This window comes from Pan paniscus, chromosome 19 (assembly GCF_029289425.2).
Source record: "Pan paniscus chromosome 19, NHGRI_mPanPan1-v2.0_pri, whole genome shotgun sequence".
Taxonomy (NCBI): Eukaryota; Metazoa; Chordata; class Mammalia; order Primates; family Hominidae; genus Pan; species Pan paniscus.
The window spans coordinates 25712530-25730295 of record NC_073268.2 but is presented as its reverse complement, the minus strand read 5'-3'; the positions used below and the strand labels follow the sequence as shown (position 1 = coordinate 25730295).

The window sequence follows — 17766 nt, the reverse complement described above, 5'->3', positions numbered from 1 at the left end:
CCTCAGTGCTGCACGAACACTGGCGCCTGACTCTGATTCCTAGGCTGCAGTCTCCCAACGTGGGAGGGTGTGATTCAGATTGGGGTGCAGCAGAGGCACTGAGCACAGCTGCTACTGCAGGGCTGTGAGCTGGAGAAGAGGGTACAGAGGGGCCTGGCCTCCTTCCAGTACTGCCTCTGAGGCTACGGCAGGGCTAACCTAGGCTGGCTTCCTGCAAAGCACAGGGAGGCTGAGGCTGCCTTCCTTGCACTCCTCAGCAGGTGCCCCCACCTGCCCAGGCATTGGGTGGACAGGGGGTAAGAATGGGGGTGAAGAAGGTTGAAGGGGCCAAAGGAAGCAGTGCTGGCAAAATGAGTAGGGTTGCACCGAGGGGCTCATTCTCTCTTCTCCCCACCTCCAGCATCCATCTCTCCAGACTCCCTCCTCTTTCTGCATCTCCCTGAAGTCCAGGGAACCTTCATCCCACACAGTACAAGCCAGGTGAAGCTCAGCTTCTGTGTAGGGGGGCATGAAGGGCACATGTGGGTCAGAGACAACAGAGCCAAATGGTGGGATTTGGGATCACCAGTAGCTTCCTAGGCATCCTTTGCCCCAGGCCAGTAGTGTTGCTGGTCCGTCCACCCCCAGAGTGGTCACAGAGGAGGGCAAAGCCTACAGTGGGGCACCAACTGTTCCCAGGCCCTAGGCTGTGAGCATGCTGCATGGGGTTCAGCCACCCAAAAAAGCTGCTGTGCTCAGCAGTGCGGCAAATAGGCTGGAGGGGGATGGGCGTCCAGGCCAGCTGCCGGCTGGTGGCAGACACACGGCTGGGTGTGCATAAGGCGTGGCTGCAAGGCTCTCAGGCTCTTGATCCCTGGAGCCTCTGGCCCAGCGTCTCAGGGTGTCTCTGTCTCCATTTTGTTAGTTTAAGGCATTGAGGAAGCCAGGGCAGGGGAGGGAAAGAGCTGAAAGGAGAAGAAAAAGCCGCGGTTTCCAAGACTGGCTTGATCACTCATTTGCTGTGTGACCCTGGACAAGTCATTAGCCCACTCCAGGCCTCAGTTTCCCCATGTATAAAGAGGGCAGTGTTGAGCTGGGTAATCTGTGTGACCTTAGATAAGCCACCTAACCTGGCTGTGCCTCAGTTCTTCCCTGTGAGAGGAGGACACCCCCACTCGCCTCACAAGATCCTGGAAAGGATTAAGTAACATCAAGTTCCTGGCACGGTTCCCTGGGCACAGTAGGTGCCTATTTATGAGTTCCCTCTCTTTAAGCATTCACACTGGTCTTGTGACCCCTTCTTCCACTCCCAGGGCTGGGGATCCTAGGAGGGGGAGGGTCACCCTCCTTTCCCGGCTCTCTCGACCCCCAACCTCCAGGGCCTTCCTCAAGTCAAGGAGCCCAAAGAAAGCTCAAGGAGGGGACCCAAGGTCTGGGCCCACCTGGCCTACCTGGCTCAGGGGGCGGGGGCTGTAAACCGGAACCGGTGGAGGAGGGGGCGCTCATCAGGAAAGGCAGCCCCCACTCTGCATCCGGGCAGCGCCAGCAGTGCCCCAGCACCCCCGCAGCCCGCCTCTCCTTGGCGCCCCGCTCCCCTCCGCCTATAAATAGCACAGGACGTGCTCGCCGTGGCGATGACGCTGCTGGGCAGGCGGAGGGGAAGGAGGCAGCTCTGCCAGAGCGGTGGGCGGCGAGCGCGGCGGCGGGAGGGGTGCGGCCCCTCCATGCTGGGCTCCGATGACAGGGGCGACTGAGTCATCCCGGGGCCCCACGAACCACGACTGTCCCCGCCGCCAGCGTTTCTGTCTCCGGCTTGGGGGACTGCGGGGGCGAGGCTGACCTCGGATGGGTACTGAGCCCTCCCAGACCCCCGGCACGCCCGGTCTCGGAGGGCACCTCTGGGTGGGCAAGATCGGTCTCGACGGCCCTGGCGCGCAGGAGCATGTCCGCCCCTGCGCGACTCAGGTGCACATGGAGGCGGAAAGTGACCGCAGCCCCAAGCCGTTTCCCTCCAGCGTCCCCAGACCTCCTCCCACTTTCCTCAGACCCCACCCTCCTCGGGCTGCTGGAGGAAAGGGATGAGGCCTGGGACCCCTGCCATGTTGCCGCCTGCCCAGCACCCCTCCTTTCAGAGACGGAGGAATTTTTCCACCCTCAGCCTTGCCCCTCTCAGCATCCCCAGACCCCACTCCCCACTTCCCTGCCCCTTTCCTTCCTCTGTCCCAGTGAGAGACACAGAGCAGATGGGCTGGGACAAGAGACATTTAATTAGGGGTCTGGGGAATCAGCAAGGCCCCAGACCCATCATGCAGCCTCATGTACAGTGGGCATTGGGCCCGCCCCTGGGATATTGCTGGGGAGGGCCTCATGGCAGCAAACAGGGCAGTGTGGCTTGAGACCCCGCTTTGTGGGGGAGAAGTGGGGCAGGGGCCTTTGGGTACGAGGGTCTGTGTTTCTCCCACTGCATGGGAGGGTGTTACTGTGCCCAGGATGGGGGTGGCATGGGCTGGCACAATCAAGGGCATAAGAGGAGGATCTGAGCTTGGGGGAGGGAGGTTGGCACCGAGAAAAGCAGCTGTATTAAGAGAGGGGTCCTCTCTGTGTATGCCCACCCCACCCCATTTCCTGGTGGCCAAAACAGAACGTTCCACCTTCCTTGTCTGTCTTCCACCCCCTCTTTTTCCCAGGGCTCTGTGTCCAGAACAAGGGAGCAGATAAAGCCAGCAAAGGGACTCCTGCAGCACCTGCCCTGTCCCCTGCAGAGCCTGGAGAGAAGCAGGAGAAAGGTCAGCCCAGAGGGTTGGGTTCCTGGGGCGGCCGGGCAAAGCCTGGGACAGGAACTGACAGTCACAGGCTCCCCTGGCGGGTGGTTCCTGTGTGACCGGGGGTCCTGACAGTGAAATGGGTTTGCTTTGACCAAGCACGGGCCAGGATTTTGTTCTCAGTTGGGTTTCCGTGTGTCCAGGCAGCTCTTGGGTTTTCTTTTCTTTCTTTTTTTTTTTTTTTTTTGAGACGGAGTCTCGCTCTGTTGCCCAGGCTGGGGTGCAATGGTGCAATCTCGGCTCACTGAAACCTCCGCCTCCCGGGTTCAAATGATTCTCTTGCCTCAGCCTCTGGAGTAGCTGGCATTACAGGCAGACCCCCATCATGCCTGGCTAAGTTTCGTACTTTTAGTAGAGACGGGGTTTCACCATGTTGGCCAGGCTGGTCTTGAACTCCTGACCTCAGGTGATCTGCCCACCTCAGCCTCCCAAAGTGCTGGGATTACAGGCGTGAGCCACCACACCTGGCCAGCTCTTGGGTTTTCTACTTGAACAGATAGTCTCTGATTTGTTACACCTTCCAGGGACCTCAGCCTTCCCCTCATCTGTCTGCCCAGGTTTCAAGTAACGGGAGAGATTCCTGCAAAACTTTCCTGAGAATTGACGGAATGACAGAGGTGGAGACCAGGAGGTGGACTCAGGACCTTCCTATGGTCCTGGGTCCCCTCCCCACCAAGGGTGGAGGGCCGAGGACACAAAAAGGCCTGCTCCCAAGACCCCACTTGCAAAGGAGCAGATGCACAGTCACACACACATAGACCCAAGCAGAGGCTCTGTGGGGAGAGGGGTGTGCCAGGCATGCGCAGGTGGTGTGGGCAGGGGAAGGCTGGGAGAAGCAGCAAATAAATTCCCCAGGAATCTTCCCCAGGGCTGGACTCAGCCCAGCAAGTAGACTGGGGTGCCTGGGCGTTGGGCGGACCTACCTGTAGCTTCCTCATTCCCTCCCACCCCACCCCATCCCCGCCAAGTCCCAGAGGATCAACCCACTCAGGGCACCCCACCCAAGAAATAAAATCTTCCTCAGTACAAAAGGCTCCTAAGCCACGGTAAGTGGCACCTAGGAGAGGGACAGAGGGAGGAAGGGTATGGAGTGGACAAGGGGGCCTGATCCCCTCCCTGGCCAGAAGCAAGGTCCAGGCATGGGCAAGGGTGGCATCTGGGTTCCCTTGGCTCCTCTCAGATCTCAGTCAGGGCGTCGACTGGCACCAGGCCCCGCTTCTTGCCACTGCTGACGCGGATGAAGCCGTCAGCATCCTTGCTTCTGCCCACGCCCACGCAGATCTGAGCCAGAGAGACATGGAGCTGAGGCCTGGCATGGCCTGCAGCCCTGGCCCTGAGTCCTGCCCATGGCCCCCAGGGGACCCACCCTGGGGGATGATGGGATCAGTGTCAGATGTGGATGGAGCCCTTTGCTGGAGTGATGGGACCAGATCCCAGGAGTGTAGAGGCCTCAGCAGCAAGACCAGCACGTCAGCAGACACCCAGCAGCGCTTCAGGGCTGACCTTGGGGATTAGCCGCTGTACTGCCCTGCCTCACCCCCATCACAGAGGAGGTGGAGGGAAAAGGACTTGCCTCAAATTACACAAAAAGCCAGAGCTAGCATTCAAACCTGAGCTTTAGACTCTGAATCCAGTGCTCCTGCGCTAACCCAAGCTCCCTCTAATGTCATTCAGTCTCCTGTCTCTGTTGGTCACCAGCCCAAATTCCCCAGCAGGGGCTGGTAGGAGGGCCCTGCAACCCTTTCTTTCTAACCCGCTTTCCCCTCAACTGCCAAGATCAGCCTCCTCCTGCAGAGCATTTACCCCCACACCGCAGCCTGTCTCCCCCGCCCACTCCCTCCCTCCGCCATAGGGCCTGGGCTGGGCCTCAGACACTCACCTGGTTCTCCTTGAGGCTCATGTAACCCTGTTCCTTGTTCCCGGAGAAGGGTTGGCAGCAGCGCCAAACATTCTCGCCTGGCCTCACCCGTTGCACAAAATTAGCTGGGAAGAAGCCAACCCGGTCGCCGATCTTGCCCTGGGGATGAGATTGGCAATGAGCACCCGCGCCACACCCCACCCCTGCTGCCCACCACTGCTTTCTCCAGACCCGGTTCCCACTCAGCACCAATGCCATCATCCTCCAGATCTAGGGCTCTCCGGATTCCAGCCCCCAGCCAGGTGGCTTCTGGGTCAGGAATAGCATAAGGTGAGCAGAGGGACAAAGCTGAGGCAAGGAGAGTCAAAACTGAGAGGGCGTCCCAAGGGTTGGTCCTAGTTTTGGCTGGGACCAGTGGTTGGAGGAGAGGTTGTCTTTGGGGCCTGGAGAGAAGGTGGGGGCAGTGCCCATTGGGGGTGGGGGCTGCTGGGGTGCCTACCAGTGTCCCTCCACTCCCCACCCTGCCAAGTCACCTTCCACCAGTCCTCGTTAGAGTCATCCACCAGCATGATCCGATCTCCAGGCCTGGGGAGGACAGAGCTAGGGTCGCATATGGAGCAGGGAGTAGTGCCCCTCCCCATCCTAGCAGCCCCTGGGCACCTGGGGGACACTGCAGTCCTCAGCTGGGAGAGAGGATTCTTTTTTTTTTTTTTTAAGATAGGCTCTCACTCTGTCACCCAGGCTGGAGTGCAGAGGCACGATCTTGGCTCACTGCAACCTCCACCTCCTGGGTTCAAGCCGTTCTCCTGCCTCAGCCTCCCGAGTAACTGGGATTACAGGCACCTGCCACCATGCCTGGCTGATTTTTGTATTTTTAGTACAGATGGGGTTTCACTATGTTGGCCAGGCTGGTCTCGAACTCCTGACCTCCAGTGATCTGCCAGCCTCAGCTTCCCAAAGTGCTGGGATTACAAGGGTGAGCCACTGCGCCCCGCTGGGAGAGGATTCTTGATGCCCTCAGAGGACACCATGTGACCACAGGTACAGCAGGCACTCGCTGGGCAGCCCAGTCAGAGGGCGGGAGACACGACATTAGCATGAGTCACTCTTAGACCCTGGGCAGTTCCAGCTCCTGTCTGGGCTCAGCAGCCTCAAGCATGCAAGAAGGTTCCTGAAGGCCCCCCTCACACTGTGCTCCAAGGTCTGGGAGTGCAGAGCTGCCCAGCGGGGCCAGGTCACAAAGAGGACTTACTGCAGAGCCAGATCATTGTTCTCCTGGGGCAGAAACTTGTAGAGTGCAACGTAGGAGTACATGGGCCCCACATCCTTCCGCAGGGTGGCTTTGGGGGGCTGCGGGAGAATCTCTGGGTCGGTGACCGGAAAGCAGCACCCTCACTCCCCCCACTCTCCACTCGCTCTGAGTGTGCTACCCTGGGGGCTGTGAGGGGACACAGTGAGTCCTGGGTCAACGGCAGGGAGAAGTGAGACCCTCATACATGCTATGCTCACCCACCCCAAAGGGCACTGGGACGGGCATGGAGAGGGGAGCCCCCTTCTGCCTGCTGTACCCTGGGGCTGCCTGCCATTGGGAGAGCAGAAATGGGTGCAATGGGCAGTGGGCTGGGGGTGGGAGGGTAACTCCTTCTGCCTCCCATGCCCTCTCATCCTGGCATTGCCCATCCCTGAGGAGAAGTGAGGAAGCAGTGAATCCCCACGCACCATGCTCTTGCCCCCCTATGAATCAATGGCAAGGAGAAATTACACCCGCTTCCCACCCTGACCTTCCAGGCCAATGCCAGTACAGGCTCACCTGCTGTCCAGGACTCTTCTCCTCTGGTCCTGGCCCTTCACTCTCTGCTGGGGCTGTGAATACCGGAGATGCTAGGGGCAGGAGAGGGAAAGGGTGAGAGGCAGCAGGGAGCACCCTCCATTGTACCCCATTCCTGCCCCTGATGCCCACCACCACTCACCACTGTCACCAGGCCCCTCCTCAGAGCTGCGGATGCTGCCTTCCCCATCCTCGGTCAGCTCATCCCGCTCACTCTAGGGACAGAGAGAGGAGAGGGCTCAGCCCCCAAGCCCACTGTCATGCTCAGACACCCCACCCCAAAAGACCCCCCCTTTTTGCCCACCATACCAGGCTCCTTGTCGGGGACTCAGAGGTGCTGCTGAAACTGGAGCGGTTCATCAGTGCCAGGGAGGTGCCATAGCGCAGGGTCTCGTAGACAGGGTCCACCTTCCCACTGTCCCCTGCAGATTATCCACCCTCAAGGCCTGGCTCTGCCCCAAAGCCCTGCATCTCTAGTCCCGGCTCAGCATGCCCCAGGCTGAGCTTCCCAGCTGCCCCCTCACCTGTCCCTCCCAGGTCTTCCTCATCCCAGAGATGGCTCTGGGTCCTCCCATGGTGCCCATGCAGAAACTTGGAGCATCCTTGACTCCTCACTCTCCTCACTGCCCACAGCCACTCTGCCACCTAGTCCTCCCTCCTAGCATCCCTACAACCTATCCACATGTCTCCATCACCACTGCTAGCAGTCTAATTCACATCACCACACTCTCTTGGCAACTGTCATGGCCTTTCAATTGGTCTCCCTGCTTCCACTCTAGCCCTGCCAATCCACACAGCAGCCAGAAAGCTTTTGTAGAAACACACAAATTGCCCTTAGAAGAAAGTCCAAAAGGCTACCCTAAAATGGACCCCAAGGCCTCGTACCCATGGTCTCGTTTTTTCTTTTTTTTTTTCGAGATGGAGTCTCGCTCTGCCGCCCAGGCTGGAGTGCAATGGCACGATCTTGGCTTACTGCAACCTCCGCCTCCTGGGTTCAAGCAATTCTCCTGCCTCAGCTGGGATTACAGGAGCCTGACACCACACCCAGCTAATTTTTTTGTATTTTTAGTAGAGACGGGGTTTCACCATGTTGGTCAGGCTTGTCTCAAACTCCTGACACTGTGATCCGCCCGCCTCGGTCTCCCAAAGTGCTGAGATTACAGGCGTGAGCCACCACACTTGGCACTTTGCCCTTTCTTTAACTCCCTGTCCTTCCTTTCTCAGGCTTCCCTCTGCCCCACACCAGTCTTTCCAGATCCTAAATGGATGAACCCCTCATGCCTCATCCTTCACATCTCTGGGAAGTCTTCCCTGATTTTGCAGATGAAGACAGCGAGCTTTTTCTTTTCTCTTAATTTAGAGACAGGGTCTCACCATGTTGCCCAGGCTGGACTCCAACTCCTGGGCTCAAGCAATCCTCCTGCCTCAGCCTCCCAAGTAGCTGGGATTACAGGTATGAGCCACCACACCCAGCTTTCAGCACACATTCTATGCTCTATTCCTTATCTTCCCCACTTAAGGCGCTCATGCTGATGGTGATTGATTGATGATTTGCATGACTGTCCATTTCAGTCCTATCTCCTTTACCAGACAATAAATTCCACCTTCTTCACTACTGTGTCTCAGAGTCCAGCACTGTGCCTGGCACTTAGTATGTGCTTAATAAAGTGCTTGTTGAAGGAATGATGAGTGAATGAATGAATGAACCCCAAATTCAGGACAGGAACATCCAGAGAAGGGAAATGGTAGGAACTGTCTGTGCCAGTGTGACTCAGGTACCCATCTCAGAAATGTTGATTTCTTTCTTTTTTTTTTTGAGATGGAGTCTGGCTCTGTAGCCCAGGCTGGAGTGCAGTGGCGTGATCTTGGCTCACCGCAACCTCCACCTCCTGGGTTCAAGCAATTGAGAGACGGGGTTTCACTGTGTTGGCCAGGCTGGTCAGGGATGTCGATTTCTCATCACACCACAGTGGGAGCAGGGACTGCGGCCAGGGGGGGCACTCACCAGTGGGTGGGGACTCTTTGCTTGTGGCACAGACTGGTGGCGGCTCATGCACCAGGAGAGGGGAACTGAAGTTGCGGCGGAAGGAGGTGGACTATGGCAAGAGAGGGCAGAGAGGTTTTGAGGTCATGGCCTATGGAGAACTTGGTCCTTCCCAAGCCCAGGGCCCACCCCACAGGAAGGAGCAGCCCTGAGGGATACTCATTCCCCCATGTGACAGTACTGGCAGCACTCAGCTGGCCATCTCTGCCTGGGTCCCCGCTCACCGTCTTGCCTGGGCATTGCTGGTGGGAGATCTCCTCAGAGCACCAGAGGTGGACGCTGACTTTGCACGTCTTACATCGCAAGCCCTGTTTGGAGTTTCCTAGGAAGAATTTGGGTTCAGCAATTGAGGACACCCCCGTGGGCAACGGGCAAAGGAGGGGCACATTAGGGGATGAGGAGAGCAGGGGTTGGGCATTCTCATGCCAGCCTTGAGGCCCAGCACCTACCCCTCACACAGTCAGGGTATGAGGGAGCACGGAAGCCAGAGTCGTTAGTAAACACGGCAGTGTTAGTAAACACTGAGGCAGTGACACTGAGTATACCCCCACCCTTGGTGGTGCTCCTCTCTCTGCCTTGGGTAAGAGGCACAGTTGGGGGTGGGTGCAATGGCTCACATCTGTAATCCCAGCACTTTGGGAGGCTGAGGTGGATGGATTGCTTGAGCCCAGGGTTTGACCAGCCTGAGCAACATGGCAAAACCCCATCTCTACAAAAAATATTTTAAAATTAGCTGGGCATGGTAGTGTGTGCCTGCAGTCCCAGCTGCTACAGAGGCTGAGGCAGGAGGATCCCTTGAGCCAGGGAAGTGGAGGTTGCAGTGAACCAAGATTGCATCACTGCACTCCAGTCTGGGAGACAGAGCAAGACTCTGTCTCAAAAAAAAAAAAGAGGCACAGAGGCACAATTAGTATTGGGGCTCCTGAACAGCAAGAGCCCAATAATATTGGGCACAACATGGGCCCACTCCCCAGTACCCATGCTGGCCCCTCCCCGTGGCCGCCTCAGTGCCCAGGCACCTACCTACGATGAGCTGGTGGCACAGCTCACAAGGGCTAGCTCGCTTGAAGACATGTTCCTGGAAGCTGTGCAGCCTCACTGGTTTGAGCGCTGCCAGGGGGCGTGGGACTGGGCATGGGGAGGGGGAGGGGGTAGCCAGGCCCCTGTCCGAGGCTGTGGGTGGTGGGGAGGGAGGGGGCAGTGGGGTTGGGGGTGTCAGCAGCACCTCGGTGGGGCACTTGAGCTCAGAGCCCGAGCGAAGGAAGAAGTTCTCCAAGCTCTTACTTCGGAGGATGGTCTTGAGGGAGAGGGAGCGCTTGAATCGCTGGAGCTGGGAGAAAAAGAGGGAGCTGTGAGTGGGAGCCTAGAGGGGGCTGGCCAGGGCGGGCTTCCCTTCAGGGTGTCTCTGGCGGTAGGGGCGGCAGCAGCAGCAGCAGCAGCGTGGGGGCTGAGGGCCAGAGCGAAATGAAACAGCAAGAGAGAGGCTCCCCAGGTCCCGACGACACTTCGCAATCTCAGGTGCCACAAAAGCCAGGTGGGTGACCTCCATGGAGAAAGGAGTTCTGGCCAGGTGGGCAGCAATCAAGAGCAGTGGGGACTGTGGCAAACTGGATGGCCAGGGAGTGGCTGCAGGTCTCCTCAAGCCAATTGAGGCTGTTGCCAGGTTTTCTAGTTTTTCAAAAGAAATCTAGACTTTTATGTGAAATTGGATAGAAACAAGTTTAAGTGGTTTAATTCCATTTTTCTTTGAAGAAATGGTAGTATACTATATTTCCTGTGCCTTGCTTTTTTTCATAAACAGTAAATCTTGGAAATCATTCCATACCCATACATAAATAGATTCATCATTCTTTTTTATGGCTATAAAGTATTTTGTTGTATGGGTGTACCATTTACTCAAGTTTAGAAAAAAAAAAATAGGCACGATATGGTGGCTTCTGCCTATAATCTCAGCACTCTGAGAGGCTGAGGTGGGAGGGAATCGCTTGAGCCAAGCAGTTGGAGACTAGCCTGGGCAACGTAGTATCCACCTGTGTTCTGGAACAGGCTGGTCGGGGGTGAGGAGTGGTCGTCCTGGACCCTCATCCTTGGGACTGATTCTCCCCGCCAGAAAGTCTCTCTAGCCCTCCCCTCCCTCCCATTGACTCGTCACCTCACAGCCCTTAGTTCAGGCCCTGATGCCCCAGTCTGCTTCAAGGCCACAGCCTCCCCTCCAGCCCCCTGCTTCCACCTGTCCTCCATACAGCTGTTGCGGAGGTGATGCCTGACCCTGCTAAAAACCCTTCCTAACTCCTCGGGACACCGTCCAAGGCTCTCGCCCCAGCCACGAGACTCTCCTTGCAACTTGGTCAAACCTGTCCTTCCAACCTGTGCCTTTGCAGCCCAGAAACTCATTTCTCAATTCATTGAGAATTGAGAATCCTCAATTCTCAAACTCATCCATGCTTTTATGCCTCTGAGCTTTTGACATGTTTGTCCTCTTCTCTGCCTCACTCAGTTCATACCCTCTTTATCCTGCCAATGTGCTTCCACTGGTCCTTCCTCCTCCAGGAACTCTCTTCTGCAGGAATTCTGTCTCATGACCCACTCCCTCCTCTGGTGTCCACTGCATCCAGCCCAACTTCCACCACAGCTCCACTCGGGTGATGCTTGTTATTTATTTCTCACTCCCCCAGGAGATTGTGAGCCCCTTGGGGACGGACACAGTTGCTGGCTTCAAATCCCCACGCAGGCTCTCAACACATAGTAGGTGCTCAATCAGCAGCCTTTGGTGAATACATGAGCCAGCGGCTGGACTCTCCTTGAAGCCTACATTCTGGAGGGCAGGGTCGATTCTGCGGTGAGGCCAGAGCTATTTCCACCTCTCATTCAAACACACCCTACTGAGTCTTCCCAGAGAGAGGTCTGGAAACCTCTTGACCCAGAGCCTTGGCCGTCTCCCTTCCCGTTGAGAGGCGGCTTACCCCTGCCCACTCCTTTCTATTAGAGACAGAAACAGGGGCCAGCAGCCTGGCTCCAGGCAGAGGGATTGGCCAGGGTTCCCAGCTGGCACACTGGGTAGCCTATGTGCCATGGCTGCCTGCCTGGCCACCCTGCCAAGGGGATGGAAGTGGTGGCCCCACCAGCCTCCGGGAGGCCAGCAGGCAGCAAGACAGAGGGGGAAGCAGAGGGGATGTTTGGGCACAAGGCAGGCTCTGGTGTGCCAGCTGGGAGGCCAAAGCCCTGGGGTGTCTGGCACACTGAAGGGCTCAGTGCCTTCCAAACCCAGCTTCCTGGATAGCACTGTGGGCTTCTTTGTGTATCTATGAGAAGCAAGGCCCCAGGCCCCAGATGCCTGGGCCTTGGAGCATAGGTAGAAGGCTGGAGAGACAATTAATGAGAACACAAAACTCAGCCCAGGTCAGGCTCTGGGCCAGCCAGGACCAAGTGTGGCTCTGGGGGCTTGGATGGGCCCCAAGAGGCAGGTGAACCGTCCACTGTTCTGTCCAGGGACCTCAGGCATGGAGCACACAGGGTCGCCGGAGGATGTGCTGGGGCTGGGGGCAAAACTAAACCTACTGCCTGAAGGCAAATCACCCCACTTCTTCTCTCTGAGCCTCAGTTTCCCCACATCCAAGAGGGAGGCCTAGATACTCTTTTTTTTTTTTGATGGAGTCTCACTCTGTCACCCAGGCTGGAGTGCAGTGGCGCGATCTCAGCTCACTGCAACCTCCACCTCCTGGGTTCAAGTGATTCTCCTGCCTCAGCCTCCCGAGTAGCTGGGACTACAGGCTCCTGCCACCATGCCCGGCTAATTTTGTATTTTTAATAGAGGCGGGGTTTCACTGTGTTAGCCATGATGGTCTTGATCTCCTGACCTCGTGATTTGCCCGCCTCGGCCTCCCAAAGTGCTGGGATTACAGGCGTGAGCCACTGCACCCGGCCTATCATTTTTATTTTTTATTTTACTTATTTATTTACTTATTTTGAGACGGAGTTTCACTCTGTCGCCCAGGCTGGAGTGCAGTGGTGCAATCTTGGCTCACTGCAAGCTCCGCCTCCCGGGTACACGCCATTCTCCTGCCTCAGCCTCCCGAGTAGCTAGGACTACAGGCGCCCGCCACCACGCCTGGCTAATTTTTTGTATTTTTAGTAGAGACGGGGTTTCATCGTGTTAGGCAGGATGGTCTCGATCTCCTGACCTCGTGATCCGCCTGTCTCGGCCTCCCAAAGTGCTAGGATTACAGGCGTGAGCCACCATGCCTGCCCTATTGTTTTTATTTTTTTGAGATGGAGTCTTGCTTTGTTGCCCAGGCTGGAGTGCAGTGGCACGGTCTCAGCTCACTGTAACCTCCACCTCCCAGGTTCAAGCGATTCTCCTGCCTCAGCCTCCCAAGTAGATGGGATTACAGGCGCCTGTCACCACACCTGGCTAATTTTTTGTATTTTTTTTAGTAGAGATGGGGCTTCACCGTATTGGCCAGGCTGGTCTCGAACTCCTGACCTCATGATCTGCCCGCCTTGGCCTCCCAAAGTGCTGGGATTACAGGCATCAGCCACCGCGCCTGGCCAAGACTGGACACTCTCTAACCAATAAAAGGCTCTAGGTCCAAATATCCCCAGAAACTTACATCTCTGAGGGGCTGTCATGGTCAGAACATTGGAATTGAGCTAGCACTTTATATGCAGCATCTCATTAATCCTGATGCTGCCCTTGGAAGTAGTGATAATTACTGTCCCACTTTTCAGATGAGGAACTGAGGCTTATAAGGGTTAAATCACTCACCCAGGAGTCCTCAGCTGGTAAACAGCAGAGCCAGGACTTGAACCAGCGGCTTCGGCTGCTGAGCCCAAAGCACCAGGAGCATCCTGCTGTGCTGAGCCCTGCATGGGCCTCACCCTCACCTCTCAGCTGGGCCCTGCCTGGGCCTCACCCTTGCCTCTCAGCTGGGCCCTGCCTGGGCCATCACCCTCACCTCTCAGCTGGGCCAGGGGCTTGTCCACAAGGTCAATCAGAGAGTTTAGGGTGAGAAGGGACCTGGAAGACTGGCCACCTAGAGCAGTCCCCAACTCATCACCCTGCGATGGCCTGGCCACATCCCGTCTCAAGAGTTGGTCACCTCTTGTGATGGGAAGCAAGCAGTCTCTTGGGACAGTCATTCCATCTTTGGGCAGCTCCAATCGCTGGAAAGTGCTTCCCTATATAGAGCTGAAACCTGCCTCCCTGGGATTTTCGCCTATCAGCCCTTCTTTCTCCCTTGGCTCCAGAAAGGGCTACTCCCTCTCATACACTTCAGCCCTTCAAATATTTGAAGACATCATCAGTCATGTTCCCCCCATCCCCAGGCCCTTGTTTCCATAGTAATCCTCATAGGAGGAGGTTCCAAGTCTCCCTACCCTCCAGGCTGTGTCCTTTCCTGGTACCCCTTGGTCTCAGTGCCAAGAGCCACCTCTGCTGGGTACCGGAGGCCTCTGGAACAGAATGTTCCCGGGTACCAGGGCAGCCCCGACTCTGCCGGCCGACTCCCTGGCTTGGCTGTGGGCCCCAGATCCCAGGGGGGTGGAGAAGCGAGAAGGAATGACATGCTACCTGGGGTGGCTGGCAGAGATCAGACTGTGGCTACAGGTCTGGGTTGGGGCATCTCTGCCAAATGACTTGATGCCTGACCACTTCAGAGACATCGGGCTTGGCTACCCAAACCACATTTTGGCTCAGTCAGGCCAGGTATTCCGGCTCCTGGGGCTCCTCATTCCTGGAGAGGACCTTTGCCCATCTCTTCTCCCCACTATACTTTTGGTGCCCTCACTTCCCTGGGACCCATTCTCTGGCATGGGGAGAAGCTGCCATGTACCTTGGCAAGTGGGCCTGCCTGGTCACTCTTCCCTCCCAACGCATCCAGAGTTTGTCCGGCTAGGAGCCTGGACCACAAAGTCTGTTCTTCTGAATCCCCTCCCAGAGACAGGGCCTGGCCTGCCTGTTTCCTCCCCACCTCCCCATATCCTGGACGGCCCCTTATTTCCTCAATTCCCCACGGCGTCTCCTGAAAGGGCATGAGGCATCTGGCAGTGGGTGGTGGCAGACGTGGCACAAGCTGACTCACAGCAGAGATGGCATGGGGTGGTCCTCCCAGGGGTGGCAACAAAGGGTGATGGGCAGGCCCTATGTGATAAGAAGGGAAGGAGACCAAGAGAGGAGGAGGACTCGCTAGGAAGGTTGCTGGGTGGCTTGGGTGCAGGGCTGATTCAGCCTGGGGGCAAGCAGGAGGCTGGCCAGTGATTCCCAGGGGGCACCAACACTGATGAATAAGCCTGGAATGTTGGCATCACTGCCTGAAGGGCATTGGCCCCCTCTGTTGTACCTGCCTCACGCTGAGCTGGGTGGGCGGCACCCAACTGTACTCTTTTCCATCTCCACCCACAGTCTGGAGACAGGAGCTTCTTTGGGCCAGGTTGAGGTGCAGGATGGAAGGAGGCTAGCAGGGGTCCTGAGTTCTCTCTCTGCCCACCTCTGCCCTGCTGAATACACCCGACCCAACCCACAGCCCAGTCTGTGTTAGTGCAGAATCCTTCACAAGAGTGATGTATAGGGGAGGGGCGGAGGGCCGGGGCTCCAGCTGGCCTGACACAGAAGGGCCGGATCAGGAGTGTAACCCCTCCCCTCCCCTACTCCTTGAATCTCCAAGCTCAGACCCAGAGGTGACAACATTGGAGGGTCCCTGGCCTGGGAAGAGGGAGAGGTACAGACCTGCGGCCCTTGACCTTCCCTCCCCACACAGCTGAGCAGGCAGCTTGCTGGAGTACTGAGGCAGCACTACCCCACACTCCTGCCCGCCTTCCAGCACTCCCACATAGGAGGAGGCTGGAGAGGACAGGCCTTGGTGTGGGAAACAGGGCAGGGCCTGGGAGGCCCCCAAGCCCCTGGAGGCAAGCAGGGGGACTGTGTATGTCTACCCAGGTGACTAGAGGGCAACCGAAATCAGGGGCATTGGAACTCAGGGGAGGTTCAGCTCCTAGACCTTCTGCTTGACAGAAGTTGTCACAAATATTCCAAGCAATATCCCCCCACCCAAACATCTTAGTCCTTTCCCAGGAGAGACTGAGACTTGGCTCTCTAAAGGGGAGTCAGCTCTGGCCTCACAGACCAGAGTCTCATTTTTAGAAGGGGGCAAGAGAGAGTCAGGTGTGCATGTGAAGACTTGAATGTGGAGACCTGCTGGGTCCCCTGGTGCAGGATGGGGGCTCCCTGGGGTGCCTCTGCCAGACTCCACCCTGACCCTACAGCCTCCTCCTCGGGTCACTCCCTTGATGACCTTGACCTTGAATTAACCTCAGCTCCTGCGGGATGGTCAAGATGGACGAAGGAGGAAGGGGGACAGTGGAAAGAAGCCTAGCGAACCCAGGACGCCTCCGGAGCCCAGGCTCCCATCATTTCTGGTCCTCACTGTCCCCTTTCGCCTCTGGAGAACAGGAGCAGGATGGGAACAAAATACCGGGGGAAGGGGGAGGGAGGAGGTCTTGGCCTGAAGTCTGGGAGGTGACAGGGCGCGCCCTTGGCACAGCCCTTTCTATCCCAACCCCAGGCCCGCTCAGGTTGATCCCGCAGAAACAGAACTTCTCGCGGGCCAGTCGCCAGCACCTAGAACTTGGGAAGGGAGCAGACGGATTAGAGGTCGGGGGAGTGCTGAGTGTGAGCGGCGGCCTCCCCACACCCCTTTCAGCGCCAGGAGTCTGGGCTCCGCCTGCCTTCGCGGGGAGTAATTTATTCATGGTGACTCCCTCAGGAGTAACAATCATCCATAATTAGGGTTAATGATGACATTCATTAATTACGATGACTTCTCTTTTTGCTTCTACCTGCTCCCCCTCCTCTGGTCCCGCTCCCGTGGTGGGGCGCGGGGCTGCCTGTCTTTCTGGTCTGGAGCCACAACCGCAGGCCCCCGTCCTCGCCCGTGACCGACGGCCGGCGCTGCTGCAGGCCCCCTCGCCGACTCCGCAGCTGCGCACCCCCGGCCGCGGCCTCGCGTCCCCGAGCCCAACAGGGCTAGGAGCGGGGAATGCGGGACTGCGGAGGGGCAGGGAGAGACGCCCTGAGACGCGGAGATAAACACCCGGAGACGCCGGGAGAGACGGGGAGAGACGCACACAGAGACACCAAGACACAGACACGCAGGTTGTAGAGACAAATTCAGAGACACGAGCGAGGATAGAGGCGCGGACTGAGCCCGGGACTGGGACCCGGTGGCCGCTGGAGGGTGCGCCTCGCACGCACAGCCGGGCGCGTACCCCGCCCGCACCGCTCCACGCGCGCCCTCCGGCCTCGCTGCGCCCATCTCTCCAACGAAGACCAGTGGCCGCCTCCCTGGAAGGTCGCGAAGGCGCGCGCGGGCGTGCGGTGCCGGTGTGATCGGGGGCTCCTTGTGGCCCCTCGTCGCCAACCCACTCCTACCCCCGGGAGCGGCGCGGAGCCTCAGTGGTCACGCGGGCCTCGCGACCGCGACCCTAGGACGCCCGGGCCCACAGGAGGACCCCGCCGGGAAGAGGGCGCCCGGGCCAGGGGCGCTGACAGGCCTCGCGCCCCCCAAGTTACCTTGGTTTCCTGGAGGGCGGAGACGGTCCCTGGGGGGCTGTGGGTGGCCGCGTCATCCGGTTCGTTCTCCTTCTCGCTCATCTCGGTCATGGTTCGGGGAGAGGGGAGGAGAGGGTGCCGAGATCCGACGGCAGGCCCACCGCGGGCGGGCTGCGGGTGGCGGGCGTCTCCGGGACTCTGAAGCCCTTCTCCAGAGGCTGCCCCCAGTTAGCCCCCGGCACGGCAGCCCCCAACCCGCGGGAGCGGGCAGAGAAAGTTGCCGGGGTGGAGGGCGAGGGGAGGCCACCACGCTGAGCCTCAGGAGCGGGACGACCCCGGGCGCGAGGACCGAGGGTCTGCAGAGGATGCTGCTCGCAGCGCGGGGAGGAGGGAAGTGGGGCCGCGGGGATGAGCCGAGGGAGGGAGCCAAGGAGCTGTCTGTGTCCAGCCGGCTCCGCCGTCCGCTGCGCCCGCCCCCCATCCCCTCCCCTCCCCCGCCGGCCCCAGCCCGGCACCCGGCGGCCCCTCCGCCCAGTCCTCGCCGCCCAACTTTGATTTAGGAGGTCGCCTGGTCCCGCCCCCTGCCCTACGCCGCTCCCCCGCGCAGTCCTGCAAATCAGGCTCTCAGCTATTGGCTGCCTCGGTGGCCAGGAGGGCGAACTGGGCGGAGTCTTGGGGGGCTCGACACGA

The 17766-nt window shown here is 58.4% G+C and overlaps 1 protein-coding gene across 1 annotated transcript; it reads right to left on the bottom strand.

The window, feature by feature from the left end:
- Positions 1 to 2228: 2228 nt before the first annotated feature.
- On the bottom strand, positions 2229 to 17232 carry STAC2 (SH3 and cysteine rich domain 2). The gene is made up of 11 exons (XM_003809835.7): positions 17098 to 17232; positions 9555 to 9861; positions 8756 to 8853; positions 8493 to 8583; positions 6797 to 6909; positions 6630 to 6702; positions 6470 to 6540; positions 5912 to 6009; positions 5193 to 5244; positions 4681 to 4818; positions 2229 to 4082 (listed from the first exon to the last, which is right to left on the bottom strand). The coding sequence occupies exons 1-11, from the start codon at positions 17185 to 17187 to the stop codon at positions 3978 to 3980; spliced, it is 1236 nt and encodes a 411-aa protein (XP_003809883.3). The 5' UTR covers positions 17188 to 17232; the 3' UTR covers positions 2229 to 3977.
- Positions 17233 to 17766: the final 534 nt, after the last annotated feature.

Excerpts from the sequence above, each read along its gene's own strand:
- STAC2 (XM_003809835.7), bottom strand. The coding sequence starts at position 17,187 with ATGACCGAGATGAGCGAGAAGGAGAACGAACCGGATGACGCGGCCACC. Across the intron at positions 5,245-5,911 it reads AACAATGATCTGGCTCTGCA|GCCTGGAGATCGGATCATGC; the intron begins GTAAGTCCTCTT and ends TGTCCTCCCCAG. Across the intron at positions 4,083-4,680 it reads TGAGCCTCAAGGAGAACCAG|ATCTGCGTGGGCGTGGGCAG; the intron begins GTGAGTGTCTGA and ends TCTCTGGCTCAG.